This window comes from Parus major, chromosome 20 (genome assembly GCF_001522545.3).
Source record: "Parus major isolate Abel chromosome 20, Parus_major1.1, whole genome shotgun sequence".
In the NCBI taxonomy this organism is placed as follows: Eukaryota; Metazoa; Chordata; class Aves; order Passeriformes; family Paridae; genus Parus; species Parus major.
This window is the reverse complement of record NC_031788.1, coordinates 10,955,162-10,981,246: the sequence shown is the minus strand read 5'-3', so window position 1 is coordinate 10,981,246 and position 26,085 is coordinate 10,955,162. Positions and strand designations below refer to the sequence as shown.

Here is a 26,085-nt window from a genome sequence, read left to right as displayed (position 1 = left end):
GGGCCACCCTTCCCTCCGGTACACCTTTACCCCCCGGGACACCATCCCGTGCCAGCCCCGGGGGGAGGCGAGCGGCGGACACCGGCCCCGCGGCTGTCCCGGTGCCGGGGGTTCCCGCCGGTCCGTCCCGCAGGACAAAGCGCCCAGACGGGCGGGACAAGCCCCGGGATGGCTCCGAGGCCACGGGCGGGTCCCGCACAGCGAGGGCGGGGCCCTGGACCGGTGACGCTCCGGGGCTGGACCCGCGCACCTGCGGAGCCCCCGCCTTTGTGCAGTGCAGGTGCGGCGCCCCCCCCGCCCCCCCGTGACGTCAGGCGGCGCTCGCGGGGCAGGATGGGAGAATCCCAATGTTTTCCAATGGATGCGCTCAGCAGCGCGGCGGCTTGAGGCGACTCCGGCAGCGGCGCTCGGGGGGGCGTCCCGGGAGGGGGCGGCGGCGGCGGGGGGCCGGGCCGGCGGCCCGCGCCCCGGCTCTTCCCCACCCCGCCAGGCGGCATGGCCCACCCCCCTGAGGCGCCCGGAGCTGCCCCCTGAGCGCCCGGAGCCGGCGAAGCGCCGCGCCGCAGCCCTGCCGACGGCGCCGGGGAAGATGCTGCCGAGGCTGGTCCTGCCCGGCTGACGCCCCGCCGCCGCCGCCGCCGCCGCCGCCGCCGCCGCACCCCCGTCCCCATTGTCCCCCGGCCGCCTCCGGCTCCATGAGCGCCTCCTCCTCCCTCCTCCTCTGAGCTTCCCGCCCTCCACCTCATGGCTGCATCGGAAGAAGGGACCGGCTGCTTTCTCCCGCGAGGCAGGTCGCAGAGTGACCCCAGCATCCTCACCGACCCCGCGGGCCCCGGCGAGCACCCAGGTAACGGCCCCGCTCTCGCCGGCGGCGCTCGGGGCGCGCCGGGAGCATCCGCCAGTTTGTAGGGAGCCTGTCCGCCACGGGCGGGCAGCAATTGGGAACACATTTCCTGCAGTAAGTGCCGAAATGGTGCAGCGGCTGAGCTCCAAACGGGATTAGAGCGAGCGCGTCCCGCGGCTTCCCCATCGGGCGCCCGCCGGTGCCGGGTCCGGCCGGCCGGGGGTCCCCGGGGCCCGCACAGATCATTTATGACTTTGGTGGGGAGGGGGAAATGAGCGCTAATAAAGCAGGCTGTTTGCATGGGATCGCCATGGAGACAAGGGAAGCAGAGTCATAATTAAACGCTTTCTGCCCACCAGAAGGCAATTTTCACTTCATAGGGAGAAGCGTAATCTCCTTATGAAGTGTGGGCACAGAGGGTGGTGCTGAGGGGACACAGCCCAATCGTTAGTGTATAAATAGAATATTATGATTAGTTGTTGTTTTGTTTTTTTGAAACAATGGCTAATGGTATTTTCATCTTCACTTTGAAGAGTAATTCTAAATGTCTGTTGGTGGTGACTCAGTGATTTCAGATCGTCAGAATCTAAGCAGTGTTGAGACCTTTAGGAAAAAAAAAAAGAAACAAATAGCTACATCACTTTGATGTGATGTGATTGCACGGAAAGGCACAACAACAAGCTGGAAGCAAAGGGTAAGAGCCAGTTTACTCTCAGTTTCCCTGAATAGATTGTGGTCACACAAGAGCTGTCAGGTTTCTTTATGAGAAAAGAAGTAATCAAAACTGCATAAACACAATGAATGGAGTGCTGATCATCACTACTCACTGCTGATTTCAAAGCCTAGAAACGGGTTTAGGTTGTGGGTCAGGCACTACCAGCCTGCAGGAGACAGTCCCTGGATGGAATTTCGGGTTGAACTTTGCTCCCCTTTCTCAGATTACTGAGTAAATAAAATATTCCAGGCTCTATTCATACACCTGCTATATTGCTTCCTTCTGAGCCAATGAGGATATTAATATTTGTATCTAATTTGAGTTCTTCTATTTATTTGCCTTATCAAGCAATTGTGAGTGCATTGGTCTGGAGTGAAATACAAATTAAATTAAGGCAAACAGTGGATGATTTATCCCTGATTACCAACTGTTCCGATACCCTAAGTGAAGGGAACAAAGGACTCTTCTAACATGAACTGCTCGACTCACTCCCAAAGGGGCAATCTTGGCTGAAAGAGGAATGTATGTTTCTGCCATTTGATTTCTGGAAGCAGAAGTGACTAATGAAAGGAAGGCGTGTGCAACCTCAGTTTTAATTCCTCTAGATTGTTTTCCTCTAATTAATTCTTTTGGCCTTTGTGAGACACACAACAAAGAAAGTACACAACATGTCCGACAAATAGACAAAGATATAAACATTATTGTGCTTTTTGTTAGGGGAGGGAACTGTCAATACCAAGGAGCATTTTTCCCCTATTACCAGCTCCATCAGATAAGCCAGTGTCCCATTGCATGGCAGAAGCTCTACTAAAATGCAAGAGAAGGTGTCTTGTATGTATTCTGTTATTCATGAAACATGTGGAGAGAAACAAAAGGTGTTAAATACATATTTGTTTTTGTCCAGGTAGGTATGAATAGTCAGTGATAGGAGTAGCATGTTTGGTAATATTTTCAGGTTTTAAATTTGTTCATCAAATAGTATTGAACATCTGTATGCTTCCAGATGATAATGAAATGAACCTAAATTGCTTAATTAAAATAAAATTTTACCCTACAGTGTTATGAGCAATCATTATGAGCAACTTCACACATTTGGCTACTTAAAAATCTGGAATAAAATTGACTAAAATCTGGAATTAAGAATTATGAATGCTAGATGACATAAAATTGCAGTTTGTCTTATTTTACTGTCCTGGATAATAATTTATTCATTATTATTATACCAACATAAACATCTATGGACTCTAGGTCAAAAGCCAGTCTTAGGAGTGGGAAATGATATGTCCAAAGTTTGTGTTTACATCCCAACCCTGCTCACAGACAAACCATGTAGAGAAGTGTGAACATGTAAGATTCTTTGTTAATCTAAAAAATAAATTAATCCTATTAATATTTAAGTTGCATGTTTAAATTACAGACAAACCAACCAAAATTATACCAAAATATGAGCATAAGTGTAGGATCCCTACAAAAACCATTCCTAATTTTACCTGGCCTTTGAGTGATGCCATATCCTTACTGGAGATGCACTCTTGTTTTGGAACAGTTTTTTGGCTGTATGATGTGGTCAGGGATTATTCTGCATCAACTCATTTGGCTGTGCCTACTGAGGAAAGTACATTGAGGTAGAATATGTGGTAGGGCAGCTTAGAATCTCAAAAATTTCCTGATGGATTTTTGGTTTAAAGACATATTTATATTCCTCTTCTTGACATGTGCAATTATGGTGTTTTTTTGTTTATGTAGGAAGTTTCAGTGCCATAGCTGAAAGTGTAGACCTGGCAGCATAAAGATTTTTGTGTATTCCCTGAAGGAAATCCTGTGATGCAATACTTCATTTTCCTTTCCCTCCTGAAACACCAGTTTAACCAGTAGAACTGACCCATCAGAGCAGGGTTTGAACCTCGCTGGCTGTCTCAGAGTCTGCTCTCACTGGACCAAATCATTGGTTTTTAGCTGATCCTGAGCGATGTAAACATCAGATCCAAGGAGCTCGGGATGAGCAGGCTGCAGATGATGAGGGCTGTTTCACCTTCCCAGTGCTTCATTTGCAATTTTTTATGAACTGTAGCTTCTGTGAAATGTCAAAGGGAGTTTCCCCATGTGAGAGCAGAGCTGAAGTTTGTTTGTTTGTGAGGTTTTTATTGTGTTTTGTTCATTTTTAAAGAGGACTCTATTTTCATCCAGCAGGAGCATGGAATAACTCAGTAGCTGGCTGGTTCAAATAGCCTTAGATGCTGATTTTTGAGATGTCCTCATACTCACAGTCCTGACTAATGCCAGCAGAAGCTGCAATTACTCCAAGCCTTGAACAATAAAGGCTTCATGATAAAGCCTCTTATCTAGTGTGTTTCACAAAGCATTCACTGTAGAAATGAAAAGCTATTTTATAACCTTAGAAGAGCTGTAATCTTTACAGTGACTTTAATTGAATATAAAAAACTTACAAAATTACCACATGCCACTACAATCTTACCAATATTCCTATAATAAGTCAGATAAACAAGGTGTTCAGTAAACTAGACTAGAGGCAAATTCCAAATCAGAGATACAAATTCAGTGATTTAGATCCTTCATGTGCAACTTTAATTAAACAGCAGCTCCTCACAGTGATCAGTAAAGATGTCACAGTCATGGTCTAAGAAGAAAAGATGGACTTCAGTTCAGGCTCTACTGACAAAAAGATGACTTTCTCCAGCATTTAAATGGTGCATAGAGGTCCTATTGGTAATGCAGAGAATACTGGAAATAAGAAAGATAAGAAGGAATGAGTGTTTCCTTGCTTTAATTGGATCAGTTATTTATTTTCTCCTTTAAGATAAAATCATGCATTTCAGCCTGTATTTAAGTGAACTATTTTATGGCCACTGAACAGTATTATATGAGAATTACTGTAGTACAACAAACACTGGGCTTCGTGTTTGAGTCTGTTTAAGCTCACTGTCACACTGAGTGAGCAAGCCTTGGAAAAGGAGGATGCCCTTAGTTTGGGAAACAGACATCAAAATACTCATGTCTTGCTTAACTATAGACTGTGTCTAGGCCAGGCTGTTGTTAAGAAAGTGAATTTAATCTTATTCATGGAATCATAGAATGGTTGGGGCTGGAAGGGCCCTTACAGATCATGTGGTTCCAACTCTCTGCCACAGGCATGGGCACCTTACTGACCTGATTAGATCAGGTTGCTCCAAGCCCTATCCAACCTGGCCTTGAACACTTCCAGGGATGTCAAGAATTTCCGTATCTTATATGTCTTTCCCCTCCTCCACTTTTCCAGATAAGGATCAAGAGAGAAAGGGGAGTCTAAAGAGAACAGATTTCAGTATCACCATCTAATTGAGAGACAGTTGCAGGAAGCCAAAATATTGCTCTCATTATATCCCTCCAGCAGTCACAGGGCAGAGAGAAGATTGACAATCTCATTTGATTTGTATCATAAAAGGGAGGGGTGCACAGACTGAAGAAGAACACACCATGTCAAAACTCTGTATTACTTGAGGAGATACAGACAACCATGACAATGTGTGAAAATGTCATCCCCCTCCCCCCCTTAATTTTGGGATAATCCATTTGAATTTGTATAAGTACACATTGATGCCATCACATTTTGCTGTCTGTGCTGCTGCCTTTCCTTCCTGGAACCACACAATTAAAGAAAATCCTCCAGGATGGGGTTACTGAGCTCTCCAGCAGACCTTGCCAGGGGTCCACCATGTGTTCCTTGTCCTCCAGTGAAGGATGTGTATCCAGGCAAGGAGCTGTTGTAGTGCAGGCAGTGGTGTTAGATGTTGTTAACAGCTCTGTCATCATAATTTCATACTGCCTGGTGAAGGGGGGCTCTTCAGCCTCTCCTCTGGTGTGGTGTGTTTCAAGACCTGACAAGTTAAAGCTACTTCAGAGTAGCTATTTCAGAGATACATGAGTATGTCTACGCCAGACACTCATTCCCTTTTTATTTCTATTGATACCACGTGTAATCAGCAGCTCTGTGCTCTGGATTAATGCCAGGGGAGAACAACTGCATAAGACTTAAAAGGTCCTCCATCACTGTTTCTTGTTTTCATAATTCAAAAGTTGTGTAGCAGGCAGATTTCTGGTAAGTGTTCTTCTAGGATGCAAAGAAGAGATGCTGAGATGAGATTTGAAGTGTTATGTTCCTTTTACTTCATCTCTCTTTGGGCTGGAGGCTGACCTGAAAGCCAGCAGAGCCTCACAGGCAGAGTGAGGAAGGACATCAGCCATCCAAGCTGATGTCCAGGGACATGGGATGGCCAGGGAAAGCTGGGATGCAATAAACAGCAGGTATAGGAATACTCTCTAATATGGCTTTTTCATCTTCTGTTTTGAAGCTGTAACCTCCTCTGGATGGACTGTGCCACTCAATATCTATCACTGTCTTCTCTTACCATTTTTGGGTTGATTTGGATGCTGAAGATTTTAATTGATTCCTGTTACTGCTGTAATTGTTCTTTGAACAAGATTGCTCAGTCTGAGCCTCGAGCAGTGGTAGGGAGCCTGTGAGCCATTGGAAAGCTGTGCTTTCCCCTTAAGCAGGACACTGGTAACATCAGTGATGTTGGAATCTGCTGGCAGGGGATATTTGGAAACTCAAAAGCAGATTGAAAGTAAAGTGTGGTAGGTTTGGGCTGCAGGTGCTGGCATAGAGCAAAGGGAAGGCAAAGACAAACAGGAATTCAGCTGGAGTGCACAGAGATTGGTGCCAGCTCCCTGAATCTGCTCGAGTCATTTTTGCTGCAAATCTATTCATGCCAGGCCCATAATTCAGAAAATCTTCTAACTGTGTGCTCAACTTCCAACATGTGCTTAAGATGGAAAGAACTTGATAGCAGAGGGAGGACAGAGAGATGCTGTGGGTGCCCTGCCTGTCAGCAGGGCTGCTGCTTCATGCTTCTGCAGTCATTTAGATCACTGCAACTTAAATCAGGGACATAAAGGCTTATCTGTGATGTCTTTAGTTGTTGCATGAATTTTAAAATGCTTGAGGCAGGCCACCTATAAAAAGTTGTTTGGGGTTTTGTTTGGTTTTTTTTTTCACCAGAAAGATTTTGGTTTCCATTTCATCTTTCTCTATCAACAAGTCTGTTCTGTTAACAGAGTTTGTTTTGCCTGCATTTTTCTGAAACAGAATTTTACCAGGTCTCCTACATTCTTTCCTTTATTAATTTATGGACAAAATTATCTAATCAGTGCTTTTGCTCCAGTTTATAACTGACCCCTATGTTTTATATATATGAAACTTAGTGATGTTCTCTCATTCAGAAGTTCCTGTTCCTAAGGGCTCCCTGCAGAAAGTTATTGTTCCACACCTTTGGAGGATGTTCTCAGGAATACTCAGTAGGGACTAGAGATATGCAGGCTATTAGTTAATAGCTCATTTTCATTTCCATTGAAATCCAAACTGACTCCTATAAAGCTTCCCAAAACATTTGCTATTTGCGTGAATGTAGAGTTTTTCTGTCACAGCACCTGAAATATCATCACCATATTACCAAGTACTACAGTGGCAGTTATATTTTAAGAAATGATCCACTGTGCTTTTGAGAAGGCCTTTTCGTTTCTCATCAAATTCCCAGTCCCTTGGTCGGATCTAACTGGACCCCAAGTCCTTGTGATGCAGAGAAACTTCACTGGAAGCACAGAACTCCCTTTTCTCCTGTGTCCTGCAGCAGAGAATCTGTTTCCCCAGCAGCCCTTGTCCCTGACTCATCTCACACATGGCAGCTCTGCTCCAGCATTTTCCAGGAGGGGAGAATGATCTCCCCATCTCTGGAGAGGAGGATGGGCACAGTGTGCTCAGGAAGCTGCAGAGGTGGGACTTTCCTGGCCATGGATTCTCTTGTTCCAAATCCATCATTTGGGTCCTGCACATATAATTTCTGTCAGTGGTGGGGTATCATTACCTTGCTCAACATGATGCACCCTTAAACTGTTTTTTGCTGTTGCCTGAGTATTTTATTTACTGATACTCATTTTATGTTTTGGGAATCAAGAGTGAGCTTGGTGAAGTTATGTTTTAATGCTACTTTTGCAGAAATTAAATGAGGTCAGTTAATAAGTATGCTATTCATGCTGAGCGTAGGTTTTAGGCTTTACAGTGCTTGAGTGTTCCCAGTGTTTGGAGATTTATATTTAGCCAAACTTTGGAGTTCTGTAAAGGAAATACAGAGCTTTAATGGGGGGAAAAAAGTGTTTTAATGTTGTCTTTTTTTCTAAATCCCAAGTTGGCAGGTAGTCTCAATGTTGCTGAAAAGACACTTAAACTGTTAAAATCTCTTTATCCAAGAAGTGGAAACACTGATTATACACCATCAAAACCTAGACTGGATTTATGAGAGTGAGCTCATCATATTGAAAATACCTGGTAGTTTTTATGTTTACCTTTGTCTTTTTAATTCAGGCTTTCTTTTAAAATAGAAGTAAACCCCAAATTTGATTTCATACCTTAAGTGAAAGAACTCTGCCCTAATTACACACCTAATAACTTGTGCACACAAGTAGTTGCTTCTCTGTGCAAATAAGAGAAACTCGTGTCTGTTAAATAATAAAAGATCCTCACACTTCAGCTATGAATGAAGGCGGTTTAAGATTATTCATTCAGTCAATGTTTGCCACACTTTGAGAATGGAATGAGTTACATAATGCTGGGAATCATGTTTATCTGGAAATGTAACTGTATATTTTAGTGAGCAGTTAGGTAACAGTGTTAATTCTTCCCAAAATCTTTTATTTGGGAACCCTCTTTCAAGATTGCCCAAGTCATGCTGTAATGAACTGGCTACACCATTTATTTGGTTAGGCATAGGGTTTTTAAACCAAATTTATGGCTCTGTATTTTTAAAATTTAATATGTAGAATTAATTGCCCTCTCTTCTCTACACAGGTCAAGTCTATAAATACCAAGAGTAAGTAAAAGTAAATATGATACCTTGATTTTGCTTTGAAATGTAGCCAGTTTGGATGCTAATACAATGGATTCTTTGTGACCATTAAATCCCATGCTTTTGTTTGAAATTCAAGTTGATTTATGGCCTAACATATACACAATTTATACATGCCCCAGAGAGAAACTCATATAGTGACTTGACGCAGGTCAATAGCTCCGTGCTTGAGTCTGCATAAATATTTCAGTAAGATGATCTGAATCAAAGGGGATCTTATCCTGCTTTCTGTAGTACAGTGATATTCTGGGTCAGCAATGTGGACCTGTAGTTGCAGCTGAAGGAAGGCTTGTCCTTATGCATAAAGCACTTCAGAATTGTTCATATAATGAAGAGGCAGTTTGTGTGTTAATTTCCTTAATCTAATTTATTTTTTTTTACATCCTCAAACTGTTCAGCTGCTGCAGAACCAGCAAGTGGACACAGATCACTGCATTACATCAAACCAGTGAAGCCTTCACTGTTTCCTGAGGGCTGCTGCATCCCTCAGGCCACGCAGTCTTCCCTGTGCCTTGTCCATATTGATCTGCTGGGAATGGCTGTCACTTTTCATTCAGTTGCTCTCAGAGCTCTGCATCTCATCTTTCAACTAAACAGCCTGCACCAAGACTTGGGCTTTTATCCTTAAAAGAACATAAGAAATTCTGCACTGGGTCAAGACTGAGGTGTGTCCAGTCTAGGACAGTGTTCTTGACAGGGGCTGGAAGCTTGGTACAGGCTGGGAGCAAAGGGAAGGGTGGCTCAAGGAACACACATGAATTCCACATGAATTTCACATGAAATCAGCAGGGTCAGTATCCTGTGCTACCTTCAAATAACCCACAGGAGTTGATGCTTTGGGCAGATTTGCTCAGCATCTCGAAACAGTCCTGCTGCCTTGGGAAGTTCAGGCAGAACTTGAGTGGAAATCAGCCTCCAAGAGAGCTTCTTGGCTCCTGCAAGTTCATTTGTAATTGTTCCATCATGAATGAGATGAATCTGTGTGGAATGTTTAAATAGAGCGAACATGATAGTGTATGCAACACTGACTTAATTGGGTTTCTCTGAAGTTTATGCTTTGCAGATGGGACTTCTGTAATTTTGTAAGCTCTGCATTTAGGATAGAAGAAAAAAAAGTGTTTTTTCAGTTTCTTTTTTTAATTAAAGCAGTTCTGTAGACTGGGTAGCAGCTTCCTGGGATGGCAGAGGTTTCAAGAAGAAAACCACCCTATTTTCAGATACACCACTTCAACTTAACTTCAGCTTAAATATTTCCTTCCATGGCAGTTGCTCATTTGACTTTGCTCCATGTTACAGTGCCTAGAAGGAGAGAATATGTACTCCCATTAGACTACCAACTGTGCAGAGAAAGCTCTAGAAAAAATGAAATGGAGTCTTGGAGTCACACAGATTCCCCACTTGTCCAACCTAAGTTTTAAATGCCTTGTTTCTTGTTTAACTCAAGAAAATGAATGGAAAAAATCAGAACTGAGAAAAACTGTGAGTATCACTTCAGATTTCTCAGGAGATACTTAACTGCAGAGAACTTAATAACACATCTTCCTGCAAGTGAGGAGCGTAAGTGAACTCCTGCCACCTGGGATTCCCCTACATTTTAGGAACAAAACAGAGGTTCCTGAGAATGTACTATTTTACTGTAAACTCCTGATACCAATTCAGGATGGAATGGCATGATACAAAAACTGTGTATCCTCACTAAACCTTGATTCTATTTGATCTGTAATGGGAGCAAATATCAGCCACTGCCCGAGGCTGGTGCCTTGAACCCTTGCAGCAGTGGTGAACTTAACAGATGACATGATCAGATCTGGATTTTCTTAAGGCAAACATAGGGAATGTGAACTACAGCTGTCAAGATGGATAGTAGAGAGACTTCTTAGTGTTGTGGTGTACATTTGCTGCTGCAATTCAACCAGAAGAATAAACTGAAAGGAAGCCAAGTAAAATATAATTTTAACATGTAGAAATACAAAGGAGCGTCCTTCAAAAATCCAGACTATTGCATGAATGAAAATGTTTTAAGAAGGAACCCTAACTAATAGAAATTTATATTTTATCTCTCTTGTTTAGTCCAAGGAAGTATCACCAAAGGCAACACAGGCTGGTTTGGAAGACTGGCATTCCTTCTGTCTCATTGGGTTGGTGTTTCCTTACATTCCCTTGTTCTCATGTGACAGGGTAGAGCTTGTTGCAACTCTTTTTACTTCTCAGTCTGTTTTCTCTACTGTTTTTTTTGACTTTTTTGCCATCCAGTTGTAGTTCATTCTAGTAGCTGTCTCTTCTGCCTTAGCAAATTCAGCAGCTCCTGCTCCAGAGGCCTTTCTCCCAAATGATTCTTGTGGAGAGAGAATGGGTGTTACTGCTGTAACAACAGATAAACCAACAAAGCCTGCCTCCATCCAGATCCAGCACTCCTTAGTTTGATCTTAAACTGCTAAAAATCTCATTTATGCTTGAAGACTTCAGATTGGCTCCTCTGAGTGCCAAGTTGCCAGTGAGCTCCAAAGTTATTGTGGGTGACAGGAGATGAAGGGGTTAAACAACCCTGGTTTATAAAAGAAGAACCCAGGAGCAAGAAACCAAGAGAAGCTGTTTTCAATATCTTGTTCCATTTATATTTTTCTCACTCCTGCTCTCACAACACAACTTCTAGGCTTTATTCCAACACATCAAGGGTTTCTAGTTCTACCAACCTTTTCTGAAACAGCTGCACTATGACCTGGGGCATTACTCATCTCTCTTATCTGGGAGATGATATTTTATATAATCAGCTGTTTGTGTCCTGCACCTGTGGAAAAATCTATTCTGCTTTGCACCCTGGAATTTAATATTAATTAAATTCCTATTTTTTTTTTTTAGGATTTCAGACATATTTTGCAATAACTTTTTTAAAAAACCCAACAGTAAAAATCTCCAACCTCTCCAACCCAAACACTTGCTTATGAATTTTCAGATCACGATTTTCTTGGCTGCTCTAATGAAATAATTATAAAAGAGTTAAGTTACTGAATATACTTTTAGTGGCTTAGACATCATAAAATACCAGCAGAGAAATAAACACAAACTTTCTGAATATAAAGTATGGGATAGTGTTTTCACATTGTCCAAAAGGACAGATCTCTCAGAAGGAGGATACACTTCAAACATATTATAAAATTTATTTTCTCATCCTATTAAAGGAAATGGAAAGCTAATTCTGGTGGGTTTAATTAATTAGTTTTTAATTCAAATTCCCCTCCTTCTCTCAAGAAATTCCCCTGCAATTTGCCAGCAGAGCACTGCAGAAATCTTTTTAGATCTTGGTAGCTGCTCTAAAGTCGTCTGGGAACAAAATCTACTTTTCAACAGATTAATCTAAATGTACATATCCAAGTAGGGAAAAAGTGGCACTGCCTTCAGAACTAACTTTCATTTCAAGTAGTTTTTTGAAGAAAGAGGAGAACTTTGGGTATTACATCATGGTTTTTCAGATATACTCGTTTTTTAACACAAGGAAACTTCTTTTCCTGCTTTACATTAATAATCTGATTTTTAACCAGATATTGTCTGTTAAAATGAAATCACAGAGACTTAGAAATATCTTTTCTGACAGAAAGGGACAAGACTAAGCATATCAGAGCTGGCGGGAATCGTGCATTTTAGAGATTTTGTTGTTACAGATCATAATATTCTCATAATACAAGAGAGATTACAGAAATATGGCATAGTCTTATTTTTTCTGATGTTGTAAAGAAAGAAAGAAAGACTTAAAGGATTAGTCTTGGTAACTTAGCTGTTCCTTTGCAACGTGTTGTGATATAATAGGAAATAATGCAGCGCAGATCCTGAACATGAAATAAAGCCTCTGGTCAGAATCTCGTTAATGCCAGAAATGATTTAAACCCAGCCAACAGCCCCAGTTTTCTGTCCCAGAAATGACAACACAAGATGTGACGCCTCTTACTCTAATGCTGCATAAGAGCACATCATGCATGTGATTAAGATACGATTCAACACGACTAATTCCTCAAGATTCACTTTCCTTCATTGTTAGAAACCCAAGGACAGCAGAAGAGAGCCGGGTTAGATTTTAGATGGAACCTGCTACTTTGACAAGGAATCAAACTACTACTTCCTTTTCCAGTGTCTGTCGAGAGAGACGGGCCAGGGAGGCAAAGTTAAACGTTTTTTCACTCAAGTAAGCTAAGCACCAAATTTACACATTCATCGGACACAAAGCATCACTCACTGTGCTAACAAATCACCGTAATGAGGCATTTGCACACCCACACGCGTTCATACTCGTGCTGTTGCTCAGCTTGCACCTGCAATGGTGGTGAATAGATGTGTAATTACATCTTGAGCTGTTGAAAGCAGGGCTGCAGGCAAGGTCTGTATAGCTGGAGTAAGTGGCTGTCTTTTCGCTTTGCTGTGGTCAGCAGCTTTTTGGAAGATGTTTTACCACATCAATCCTGCTTTTCTGCTAGAGCAGCTCTGAGCAGCTTTTCCAAGGAGCCCTACAGGTGTTGGCTTTGAGTCATGAACATGTTGGGTGACTGCTCCAAGGGCTCATGGCTCTTGCAGCATCAGAGCACTGAGAGTCCCTCAGCTGATAACACTGGCAGACTCTGATAAGCTCAGAGCGAGGGCAAGGGCTAGAGAGTCAAAGTTCAGGCATGCTCAGGTCTTGCAGATAAAGGAATTTGTGAAGAAGTGGTCAAAAAACTGGTGCTGAAAGATTCTCCTGAGAATAACAACTGTTACATACTGAATTCTGCAAAATTTATCATGGCAATACCGATTTCCTGCCTTACAGCCTCAGGTCACATCTTACAGTCCCTGGACACCAGAAATCATCAATTAAGCACCACAAAAATGAAGCTCTTCCACTTCACTAAACATCCAAGACATGTTCCAAACTTAAGATTCATGGCTATTGCTGTGAAATTTTTAATTACACCTTCTAAAGCCCAAATTTTTCTTCCCTCATTTCCCTTGGAGCATCCACCTGTGCACAAGCCAAAACCATTGCTAGCTCGGATGTTTTGTAACCTCCAGAAAAAGCACAGAGATTCCATTGCAGGCATTTTACCATTGCAGCAAGCCTGACTGACCCAGTGCTCCTGCTCTCATCTTGGGTGGCTTTCAGAAGGAATGACTTCAAAGTAAAAATAGTGTGTCTGGAGTGGGTTTAAGAAACTGTTTTATTTCATCCATTTTCTGCCCCAAAGGCACTCTGCCTTCTGAGATATGAAGAAGGCTTTATCTATTCCACTACCATCTAAGTCTGCTTGAGGTGACAGCCTGGTTATTTAGGATGATTCCTATGACAGATGGGTTATTTACAGCAATTGTATCCCAAAGATGTAGAAAGTATCATTTTCATAAATTGCCACACAAGTATCACATTCAAATCAGCAACTTCCAGGTGGCTCAAGCATCAGATTCCAATAACACTGATGTTTGAATGGTAATTATTTATATTTTTAGGGTTTTGCCTGAGATTTAACAGTTTGGATGCATTTTTACTGGGCATTACACATCTGTGTTTGATACTGACCATCAGCTTGTTGGACTGAGGATAATGGGAACTCACATTGGCAGATCCAAACCAGTGCATCACTGTAAAACTATTTGCACAATTTAAATGCCTGGACACTAAACTGTGATTCCCTTTCAGGTCCTGTGCTATCATATAATCTATATCCACTGAAAATTGATTTGACATGCATAATCACTGTTTAATTGTCGTATCTCCTAAGGAGGCTCTTTTACAGAAGTGAAAATAATAGCGTAGGACAAGTATATGGTTTTCTCTAATAAGCAAGTTATTCTGATTACCCTGCCCTAATAGCTTAATTGCATTCTGGATGTTCTCTCCTCAGCAATAACTCTGGTAATTACAGTCTATGTGTGGTCCAGGTCCTGGCAGGGGGCAAGGGGGTGGGGTTTGGGGATTTGCTGTTATTGATGTTGTTGCTCAAATCTGAATTTTAAAAATATGTGCCCAGATTTTTCTGCACTGCAGCTATGGTCAGGCTCTAGGATAATCCCCAGGATGAGAGAAAGTAGCTGTAAGGTTTTAATTTTTCATTTTTCATCATTGTTGCTGGAAGAAAACCCAATTGCAGCTTTCCTTGGTGGAGGAAAGTGGGAAAAGGAGAGGTAAGGATGGGATGGCAGCTATCACCTGTTTACATTTGTATTTTGTGGTTTTTCCTGTCAACATGTGTGAAAAGCACAACCCAAGGGTATCTGTATTTCTGACATTTTCTTTCTTCATGGTTCACATCACTATAAATCCATTGGGCCTGCAGTCACATCATTACAGTAGCCTGGGGTGAGCTTACAAGAAGCCAACCTCGAGCACCAATTCTGCCCCTAATATCCATATAGAAGAGGTTGCTCAAACTTCAGCTATATTTAGGATTGAATTTCAGCTCATGAAATACCACTATAAGAGCTCCTTCTCCCAGAAATTGTAGAGCCAAATATTAAGTCATTTAGTCATCAAAAGTGATGAGAACAAAGCCTTTAGATCCAAGAGGATTTAAGTGTGGAACAGTCCTGTAGGAGTGCTTGGACAAATCTACTCTGATAGTCCTTAAGAAGTACTACAGAACCATGCTCATTTTCCAATTTTTCCCACTAAAAATTACATTTACAGCTGTAATAGTTCAGTCCTCCTCTCCTTGAAAAAGACTCCAGAAAACCCAACCCCACCCATAGTTTGTTCACCTAAAAAAGAAAGAATCCAGGCAATTATGTATGACTGTAACCAAGTTATTGCTAATGGGTTTATGCAGAAAGTGTTTAAATGCTCAGATCACATAAAAATCAGCATAAAAAAAGTGTTTAATGGCCCTAGCAGAACAGCCAAGGTTTGACAGGGCCCAAATAACCCATCCTCATGATGTGCCTGAGTCCTGATAGGAAGAACAATTTCACTGCTGTTTCATGGGGAATTCTTGTTCCATAAACAACAACCTCAGTTCTCCTGGGAATACTGCAGTCACTTCAGGAAATAATACAGCTTGCAGTTTGTAAGTTCGTGATATGCAATTTGTTTACTACACAACAAGAAATTTAATGAAATGGCTTGGGGTTTCAAATGGGATTTTTCAGCTATTCATCATTTTGAAGCTGATTTAACCATTCACCTGGAATTGTGATGCAGAGCAAGTAATTGCACAAGTTAATGGCAATTACAATAACTAACAGGCATAACGAAGTGTTTTATATGTGCACTCATGGGATTTTTTTGCATGAAAAGAATTTGTATATTTTGTACCAATTTTCTTCATTGTATGTAACAGAACTCTTCTATATGCTGTTGCCATGCCTATTTTATTTAGCACAGGATATGAAATGAAACATTCAAAGAATTCAAGCACACAGCTACCACTGATATGTGTGTTATAATTGACTGACTGCTTAACCAGATAGTATGAGTAATGCTTTTTTTTTAATCAGAAGTTGATTTTTATGTGTTTGTCTAGTTCTCTGGTAGATCAAGGGCTGTATTTTTTACTAGAATTACAAAAAATTTAACTGAACTTTGAGAAAATCCCTTTGGGGATTTTCTTGAGAATCTACTAGTTGAAGAACTTTATTAGAGTTGATAGCACAGAGGCCAGAATTTGCCAGACTGCTCTTCCTCCTTTGGTTTTGTTTCATTACTTCAATGTTTCTTTTTTATTTTTTTGTGACTGAAAAAGTCATGCTACTTCAAGTCACTAAGCTTATTCACTTTTACTTGCCCCTGGTTTCTCCACACCCTGTTCCTTTCCAGGTGACCCAAGCAGAGTCCTCCAAGAGCCCAGACTCTTTGTTTGGTAGGTTTTTCTTTGTACATCTGTGCTTTTGGAAAATTCTGTCAAGGTTAGCCTTGAGCTGTCTGCATAATTTCATCATGAAATGAAAAAAAAAGAAAAGGGAAAGAATCCCCTAAATTCATGGGACCAGCTTGCACAGGAGGACAATCCAGAAAGCTGTAGCTCTGTCAGTGGAATGGTTTGGCAGTTCTGTGATGCAGCCCAGACTTCTTCCAGGGAGCAGAATGACTCAGTGCAGAGGAGACAGAGCTAATGATGGCTGAAGAGTCCTAATGATGCGTGCTGTGTACAAACAAAGCACAAATCCATTATATTCTGCCTTCATTTTATTAATTGGTCATTCATTACCCAGTGCACTGTCAATTAAGTGTCTCTAAAGAAATTTATGGTATCCTCCTGTTCCTTTTATTCATAATAAATATGTCAGTCTCTGATTAAATGCCTGAATGGTCAGAACATGTTTAGAGGATATGACATCGTCTACCTCTTCACAGTATGACCCAAGGCTCTGATGACACAATTAAGGCATGCTCCAGCAGACAGACCAGCTCCCCACAGTGAGCTTCCTCAGTGGGCTCGTCCAAAGTCATAAAGGTTATGATTCAACCTAAAATCAGTCTCCAGGAGTGTCTCAATACACAGCCTGCAGGAGAGTCTCAGTGTGCATATGGCTCAGAACTCACCGAGTCTCAGCCTGTGCTGGAGTGGAGCTCAAGGTAAAACCCAGGAACAGCCACCCATGCTTAATAAAATCACCAATTCTTATTTCAGAGCATTTGGAAACAGATAACATTTAAATTCTGACAAGCAAGGTACCAAATAGTCATGTTAGACTGGGAACACAGTCAAATGGTTCAATCTATTCTAATTTTGCTAATTTCTCCTAAAAATTATAGTGGTCTCTCCCATTTAACAAAATTAGGCAGCATCTGTGCAAAGCAAGGTTTGAATAGCCAAGCATATGTTTTGCACACATGCAAATAAACTTAATTAAGAGTTGCACTCAGTCACAGAATGAACTGACATAAGGTATTGGACTAGGACTGAGCAGTACCAGTTGTGTTTGGCTGCTGAGCGCAGACAATACACATTTCAAACACTGCAGAAATAATCTAACACATGCAAGCTGGTGATGGTGACAGGAAAACTGTGACACAATCAAGGGAATATGCGGATAGAAAGTATGGAGGTGCAAATACATTACTCATCAGGAGCTATTTGCTCAGCTCTAATGGATATCACTGCATCTGACTAAATCAGTAAGGGCTGTGAAAGCAAATTTGGGTCACACTACCACCTTAATTAGTAACTACCAATCTTACTAAGCTTATTGCCTTCTCAACCAGTCAAAAACCTCCAGACTTTTGCCTCCAGTTCCCCAGATGATCTGCAATAACTTTCAGATTGCATTTTACTTAACTGATTCTGACCTGAAACATGAACAAGTTCTGTCCTTCTCAAAAAACAGAGAAGCAGCTAAAAATGTGAATTGGAGAGAAAGTCCTTGCTTCTTTTTATAGTCACAGTTTGAATTTCATGCATGGCAGTAGCTCTAAGGCACTGAAGCTATTAGATCATTTTTAGTTCTACCTATTATGTGAGCTGTTTTAGAAGAGGGAAAAACCTACTCAAATATATTTAAAGATAAAAGCAAAACATGAAACAGAGCATTTTGAACGTATGCGGGTGTCTGCCTCAGTGGCATTCACGAGCCAAGTGCATTCTGAAACAATCACACAGAGCCTGAATTCACAGCCCAAACCATTACATAAACACTGCCAGCTTTAGTGGATGTGGCTGTTCAATCTCCAGTACTGGGAGATTACAGTGCTTCCTTTTGGCACTAATTCACACCAGTGCCAAAATTCCAGTGCCAAGGGTGGCTTTATACCCAAACTGGGGGACAGCCACTCAGTTCCTGCAGTGTGGCTGGGACCAAACATACCTGACTTCCTGAGATCTCTGGATTTGCAGCTGGTGGAAGATGATTCTCCACTGGGATTGGGAGAGTTAAGGTGGGGAAGTGCTGTGCTCTCTCTCCTTATCTTTCCCTTTCTCCTACATACACCCCCATTATCTTTAAAATGTTTTAACTACTTCTGCTGGGCAGAGGAGGAGAAGAGAGTCAAGGTAAGTTTTTGTCAGAGTAATCACCTTGTTCTCTCCAGTTTAATCAAGAGAGTAGGCTTATGTATCCTCACATTTGGGAATCTTGATTGCTGTTGAAGAACCAGCCTGGAAAAGTAATCCAGATGTGTATAATGAAACACAAACTAAATGGAGTGCATAAAAATCTCTAGGGTACTGCCTTAGCAGAGGGCCATTAATTCTTAGAACACAGTCATGAGTATTGCATCTTCACCTGAGGATGCAAGCACTGCCATGTGCTGCCCTTTCTGTGCAGGTCAGGGGGAATTGGACATCCTCCTGCAAATCATGCTTGTTAGAACAAGCTCCTGGGTAGTGGGAAATACCCACAAAAGAGTTGTGTAGCTGCTTGTTTTTCCATGTATTGGAGGTGAAACGTTTTAACAAATGAAGAGATACAGAGACTATCTGGGATGCTGGCTGTATTTGAGACAGTTGTGTACCTATTTCTGTTATATTTGTGCTTCCTTTTCTTTCAAAGGGATTTGGGGGTGCTTAGTGCTTCACAGTGCTTCAAACACAGCAAATAAGGGGAATGTGGAATTCAGACTTTGGAAGGACCTGTGAAAGTCAGCAGGAGATGGGCTTAGAAGTAGCCCCTGAGTGTTAATATTCTACTACAAGCACTGCTTGTTATCCACTATGGTATTAAATTTCTTCTTCTGCTTTCATAACCAGGGGGTTTTTGGGTTGTACATATTTTATATACACTGACAAGTATTTTTAGCAAAAGGTATTTTTGATCCCAGATGCTCCCACAGGATTGGAATTGGCCTTTTCCTTTGGTCTGGTTCAACCTCTGGGCTGACTCAGCACAGTAATGATGTCTTCCTCAGATACATCCTTTACCTAAGTGACACATTTGTGAAACAAGAAAGGGAAATGTACAGGGACTCTAGAAGATCAAAAGAATCCATATCTTAAATTTAATCTTTTGTTACTACTATGCAAGAATAGAATAATACTTTTTTTTCCCTGTCCTCTGCATGGCATGATTTTTTAGAGACAAAGACCTTCATTCTGTAGTAGCAAGATGCTAAAGCAGATTTCTTGTTAAAAACTACCATTCACTCTGTTTTTCTAATACAAGGACATCAGTGTTTTCCTGAACAGAAGTTACGTGGTGCTAAAGTAATAACTGAAAAGATCTTTCCGTTTCCATTGAAGGAAACAGTTGAACTTCCATCTACATCAAAGATCTCTTTCTGTACTCCTGGCCATTTTAATGGTTTTCTCTAGTAAATCTGAAGGCTAGAAGAGCAGTTGTCATGGGAACTGGCAACAGATGACTCAAGAAAACAAAATTAAATGTTGGCTTGATGTCAACAGCTAATCTAGTGCCCTGCCAACTGCAATCACAGCTAACATGAGCCTTGCCCAGCAAGCTGTGATTTGAAAGGAGTTGCAGCCAAAGATAGAGTTTCTCACCCCATGAACAGGAGAACATTTTAAAAACTTAAACTAATGAGGGGACCCAGCAACTCTGGAAACAGTGAAACTTAGAAAACCATCATTTATAATTGCTGAGTTAGAGCCTTTACTTACATAAATCAGAGTTTCTTCTTTGACATCAAAATTGTGATGTCAAATTAATTACCATTTCAAGATCTGTCTTAGCATTTTCAGAATCCATATGATTGATTTGTGCTGGGACAGAGTCCAAAAATTGTTTCAAATTGAGGTTTTAGTGCATCTGTTACCTAGAAAATCCAATTCTATGCTATGCTATGCTATATCTATGCTATGCTCCTTTTCTATTTTGAAAAGGAGTATCTTTAAATATATAATTTTTAGACATGGAATCTAAAGACTTTTTTTTCTAAGAAATTATATCTAGCATTTGTTTGTCATCAGTAAGTTTTAAGGCCTAAAGGGCTGCATTGAGGACTGTAATTCAGAGAATATATAAAAAATTGTCTTTTACATACAGTGATGGAAAATACAGTCTTGGTTAAGAACAATCTGCTAATACTTGGCTCCTCCTAGTGACTGTTAAATTAGTCCATATGGAGTGTAACAGAAAATAGAACAGTCTTGAAATAAAATAAGAGCGTGTTTAGAGCTTGTTTACATAAACACAGCCTATGAAAATCCATGCAGGTTCACTTACAAAGTACAGTGGATTAATTAACTATTAAAATCAGTGTGGACACTCATGTTGAGAATTAAAGTGAGCTCAATTTAATTTAGCTTTATTCTGTTATAAAGTAAATGAACCTAAATTGAATTAAGATGACTTTAATTCTAGGAGGGAGTATTCATGCAAATTTACTCTGGTTTAATTAAACTACTTCCAAGCCATGCACTTAGGTAAATTGGATTAGATTTTGTAAGTATTTCCATGTAAAAAAGCCCATAGGATTCATGGAAAGGACAACTTTTGGGCCAAAATGTCTTTCTGTGCAGTAATGTGTCAGTTTTGCCACTTAAGTAAATGTGCAGTGATTGATTTTTGTCTTTCTTCTGGGATTTCCCCTGTGCATTTTTGCCACGTCCTCTCTAGCGCTGTACACATTCCAGGTTACTTCATCAGGAAGATTTTCTAACTTTACTGCAGTTTGAGTTTTATGAACTATGTACCGAAATTCTCTACACCCACAACACTTGGAAGTTGTGGAAATTTTAGACTCCCAGGCCAGCTTTGCTGTCAGTAGTAAATTGTCAAAGAACTTGTTAAGAACCTACGATAACCCTTTCTCTAAATATTAAAGCTCTCATTAGCTTGATACATTATAAATCCAGTAGGACCTCATTTGCCTTTTTACATGTATAAAATATATTAAAATGCCTTCTAAATGAGCATCTCACATGCATCTAGATCAGTTTAAGCTGGGAATAGATTAATCTCAATCTACCTAATGCATCTCCATGTTTTCCACACTCAGAGGGAATAAAAATCACCTACACAGATCCAGTCTCTAGATCTGTCCATTCATTGAAGGGACTCAAAATGTGTGTCTGTCTCAGTCTGCTTACATGAGACACACATTTCCCCTTTTTTGGGGATGTAGCTGAGGAGCAGACATGAAGTGGAGAGAGCAGTAGGTTTTACAGGTGACAGTGCCCTGCCCTGCTAGGTGAGAGTGTCCAAGATGTTGTTCACATGCTGTCAAATGCTCTGGAAAAAGCTCATTTGTGGTTGGCCTATCATGAAGCCAAGAGGGAGTTGTGCTACAATATTATGTCCTTGGAGATTTTTGTTCAGTTTATGATCTTTGTTCAAGCCTGTGCCTAAAGGCATGATTCAGCCCATATATTGTACATAAAGAGTTCAAAGAAAAGTACGCGCAAGTGCAAGTGCTCACTTAATCTGCCTTTTTTCCCCACTGCAGTTGCATTGTGCATTACTGAAAGTAAATAGTGTTACAAACTTATCTCACATCTATTTGAATTATATTCCACATAGAATGGCCTATAAAGAATGAAGTTAATGAATAAAATATAAGGTTTAGATTTAAAAAAACCAAACTTCTCTATTTCTGTTCAACAAGTGTTGGGATTTCTCTGTGTTTTTGATGCAAATTTTGACTTCTTACTGCACCAGGGTCCTTTTCTATTGGCTGTACATAGTTCTGAGCTGACCTTGGTGCTGAACAGTGGCGTGGTCCTCCCTGGTCCACATTACCACATCCCTGGAACTCCCAGGGTGAGAGATAGCTGTGAGTTTCTGAGGATAAATGATGTGTTGGGATATCCTACTCTTATTAGCTGATTAATGTAGAGCCAGTCTCAAATTCTTACAGCAGTTTTGGAGGGAGGCTGATGAAGAGAGGCCCAAAACAACAGTCCATGTAATCATTACCAGACAGGAAAATCAACAACTCCTGATGTGCTGATTTGGATCTATGGATATGGATCAAAACTTTATCCAGTTTTAATCCTCCAAGGAAAGGAAATAAGGTTTTGAGGCTATGGCCTGTGCCACCTGCACTGTCCTCATAATTCAGTTGTTTCATGGTTTATCCCATATAGGAAGGACAGAAACTTGTGATTTCAGAACTGACTAGAAACAAACTATGTACTTCGTAATTACTGAGTGCAGAAATTGCCTTCTCACTGATTGTTCTCTGAAAAGACCATCACAACTTCAAGTGAAAAGGTGGGAGAGATTGTGAAGAATGCTCATAGAATGTGGGAAGTGATAAGAGAAATTCCTACAGGGATTACAGTTGAGTGCTACTGCTTTTTGACATCATTCTTTTCATTTTATTTCTTGTTGGCTGGTGAAGAAGTGGTCATCCCTGTTTCAAATGATATGCTCTGTGTGACAAATGTTAGAAACTACAAAAACCTTATTTTAACAAGTGAGAACAGAAAGACATGTTGTGTGTGATGTCAGGTAATGTCCATAAAGCTTCCCTTAAAAATTTATTTAGTGCTCAGAATTTCAATTGCAAATAGAGAAATTCATCCCAAGGAAAGGTGTTGATTATCAACAACTGGTTCACTTTTGTATTTTTTGTACAATATGAATCTGATTTATTGTTTCTTGCTTTACCAAAGTTACTCTTGCAGTCTAGAAGAGTGGATAGTTTACAGGCTTCTAAGCTTTTCCAGCTTTGGCCAAGTGGAATTTTTTACTGTGCTTCAGTGTTTCTGCCTGAAGGTCAAAAACATATATTTGGGACATCTGTAGAAATATTGGTAAATAATTGATGGATGTGAACGTGTATTTTATTTGTAGGGATTACATAAACAGATCACAGGATCCCAGAGTGATTCAGGCTGGCAGGGATCACAGAAGATCATCCAGTCCAATACAAAGGTTCTTTGCAAGGAAGAGTTTCTAGTTTCTCATAGGATGCTGTGGTTGGAAAATAAACTGAATTGTGAAGTTATATCTTGTTATTGCAGAACCAAGGGTACAGCATGATGGTATTTCTTTCTTCTGTCATATATCTTAAGAAGAGCTTTTATTTCTGTAGAAATCAGTATTGGTGAAATAAAACCCCCAGTGTTGGGTCTTTCACTGCTTCTGGAGTAGCACTTAGATGTAATCAGTTTCGGGTCCCATTATCCATTACTCACTCACAGAGCAGTGCTTTGTTCTGTGGATAATCACAGCAATGGCCAACAGGACTGTAAGTGATGTAGTGACCTGAGGAGTACTGGCAGGATCTTCCATTTGCATTAATTACACCCTGATCCTCGCTCTGGAAATAGCTGTACATGTTGTCACAGGGCTCAGAAACTGCCTCAGTGACATTTTCACCAACTGGCAATACTTCCCACCCCCTCTATTCATTCACAGGATTATAAACATGTATTGATAGAAAGCCCTCGAGTCCTGACCCTGGTGCAGTTGGAATGATGCATTTAATCATTCATCACCTACACTGATAAATCCAGGCTTAATGATTTTAATAATAGCTCAGCATTGCACTGAGTGGATTCTGTTTGGAAAACTGTTGGAATAATCACTTCAGACCTCTGCTAAGCAGATATGGCACTACAGACTCCCCATTGGCGATATTATGGCTCCAGACTTGCCTGGGCAGCAGATTTTATCCCTGACATCCCAACATTAGGTAATTTCTTCCCCCTTGCCCTCACAAGGAGCTCTACAAACCCACTGACAAAAGATAGAAATACCAACAGAAAACATATTTAAATTGTCAGCCCTTCACCATTTCAGTGTTTCCCCCTTACAGTAATTTCTGGGCTTGGACAGGGTTTTATTCAACTCAGTTGCATAACAGCCTTTCAGTGAACCATTAAATTGCTTACACATACAACAAATTTCTGTGACAGATGATGAAAATAAAAATTGAAAAAAAGGCCTTATTGAGAAAATGAAAGGAACTTATTGCCACATTTTAACCCCCCAAATATCCTAATTAAGATGGAGCAAGACACACAGTAGTATATAAATTTTCTAGCTTTTGAGTATAATTTTTAGGACATTTTAAAGATACTTCCAGGAATATATTGGAACCTCTTGTCTCTCTTTTTCTACTAAATATAACATTAATCCAAATCAGCAAAGGTTACAAATGTTAATTACTGCAGTAGTAACAAAGTACTCCAAGCGTGTTAAGTGTATTCAAATTACAAAGACTTTAAAATAAGAGAGATTTCTCTGGGTTCATGACAAGAAGAGAACAAATGCCTTTCTACAGTATTTCTAAATCTAATCTTAATTTTTTTTGCTTTAAAGAGTAGCTGATTCCAATTTTTATGAGTATGCCTCTTCTATAGGTATTCATTAAGTCTGATAGAAAAAAGTCTCAAAACAGATTCCAAACACAATTTATGAGTATTTAAGAAATACTGAATGTTGTAGTCCTAATTTCACCTAATTTAAAACCTGTTAAGAAGAATCACTCAAATGCCAATTTTTCCTCATTGTGTCTCAGGGAGTCTTTGATTCTATTTGAAAAGTTCTAAAATTAACACTCAGCATTCTGATACACAGACAGATTTTCTCATTATCATTTTTTTCTTAGAAAACAGGAATCAAAAGCAAAACATCTTGGATTTTCCAGAGGTGACCTACCCAATTTGTACCCAGTGACCCCTTCCTCAGTGAGGAAACAAGATTTTCAATATCCACTTTTGATATTGAAAATTTGTGTGCCAGAGTTGTGCTCTGTCAACTGCCCAAACCATTACCTGGAAACTTTGACAATTTATTCTCTTTTTACTGGATGACCTTTAAAGAAGTTGCACAAGAAGCCGTTGAAAGATGGAATGTTGGCCAGCTTCAGTGAAAGGAGTCACAATTTATTACCAGCCAAGTCTGTCTTATATTTTAGCTATAAGCCAAAGATCTATGAATCTCATAAATAAATGAATGTCTTCTAACACAGAAATGCATTGGCAGGTGAAATGTAAACTATTATCCAAAACTACTGCCACATTCACAGAACTTCACATGAGACATTTGGGGTGCTTCATGAAATTCACATACTTGAAGCATGTTTGCTAAGAAAATCTTGACTAAAACTTAGTTCCCACTAAGAAATGGAGAATTCCGTTCCATGGAGAATACAAAGTGTATGAATGAAGTTCAGATTCTAAAAGAGATACTTTAAAAAGGCCTGTATTCACTGTAGAGATGATTTATTCCTGCAGTGAAAGTAGCCAGAGGTGCTTCATATATGGAAGTGTAAAAATGAGAGTCCTGAGTCTCATGCAAAAAGAGAAAATTAAGTCTGAGTCCTGTTAAGGAGGCAAAGTGTGATTTATGGCATTGAAAAATCTGAAGTTAAGCTGTTCTAAGCTTTTGGGGAATTTTGCCCATCAGCAAGAGTACAAAGCATCAGCTTCCTCAAGATGTTTATTCATTTCATAATCCAGAGTTTCCTCTTGCCTTGGTGTCTGCTGTGACACAGCTCCTGCATTGGGTAACTCCTCTGGGCCTGAAGAGTGATGATTCATAGAAACTTCTGCACCAGGATAGATTTTTTTTTATTTTTCACTTGCATTTAAGAAGCTTTTGCCAGATTTTCAAACTTGTGTGCCTAAATTTTAAGTATCTGGAAGCTTAGCAAACATGGGTTTAAAACTCAAAGAAGCCTTTTGGCATAAAACATCTCCCTGACAAATGAATCCTATTAACCTTGTAAAGACGAAGTTCTCGAATTTAAGCACATGTTTGGGAAC

General features: G+C 40.5%; 1 protein-coding gene across 2 annotated transcripts in view; it reads left to right on the top strand.

Moving 5' to 3' along the window:
* Positions 1–648: 648 nt before the first annotated feature.
* The window catches only part of PHACTR3 (phosphatase and actin regulator 3), a 99,959-nt gene continuing 74,522 nt past the window's right edge, over positions 649–26,085 (top strand). For both annotated transcript variants that reach the window (XM_015647479.2, XM_015647478.2), the window contains exon 1: positions 649–847. In XM_015647479.2, coding sequence (XP_015502965.1) covers positions 745–847 — 103 coding nt within the window. In that variant the 5' untranslated portion in view covers positions 649–744. The remainder of the gene's footprint in view (positions 848–26,085) is intronic.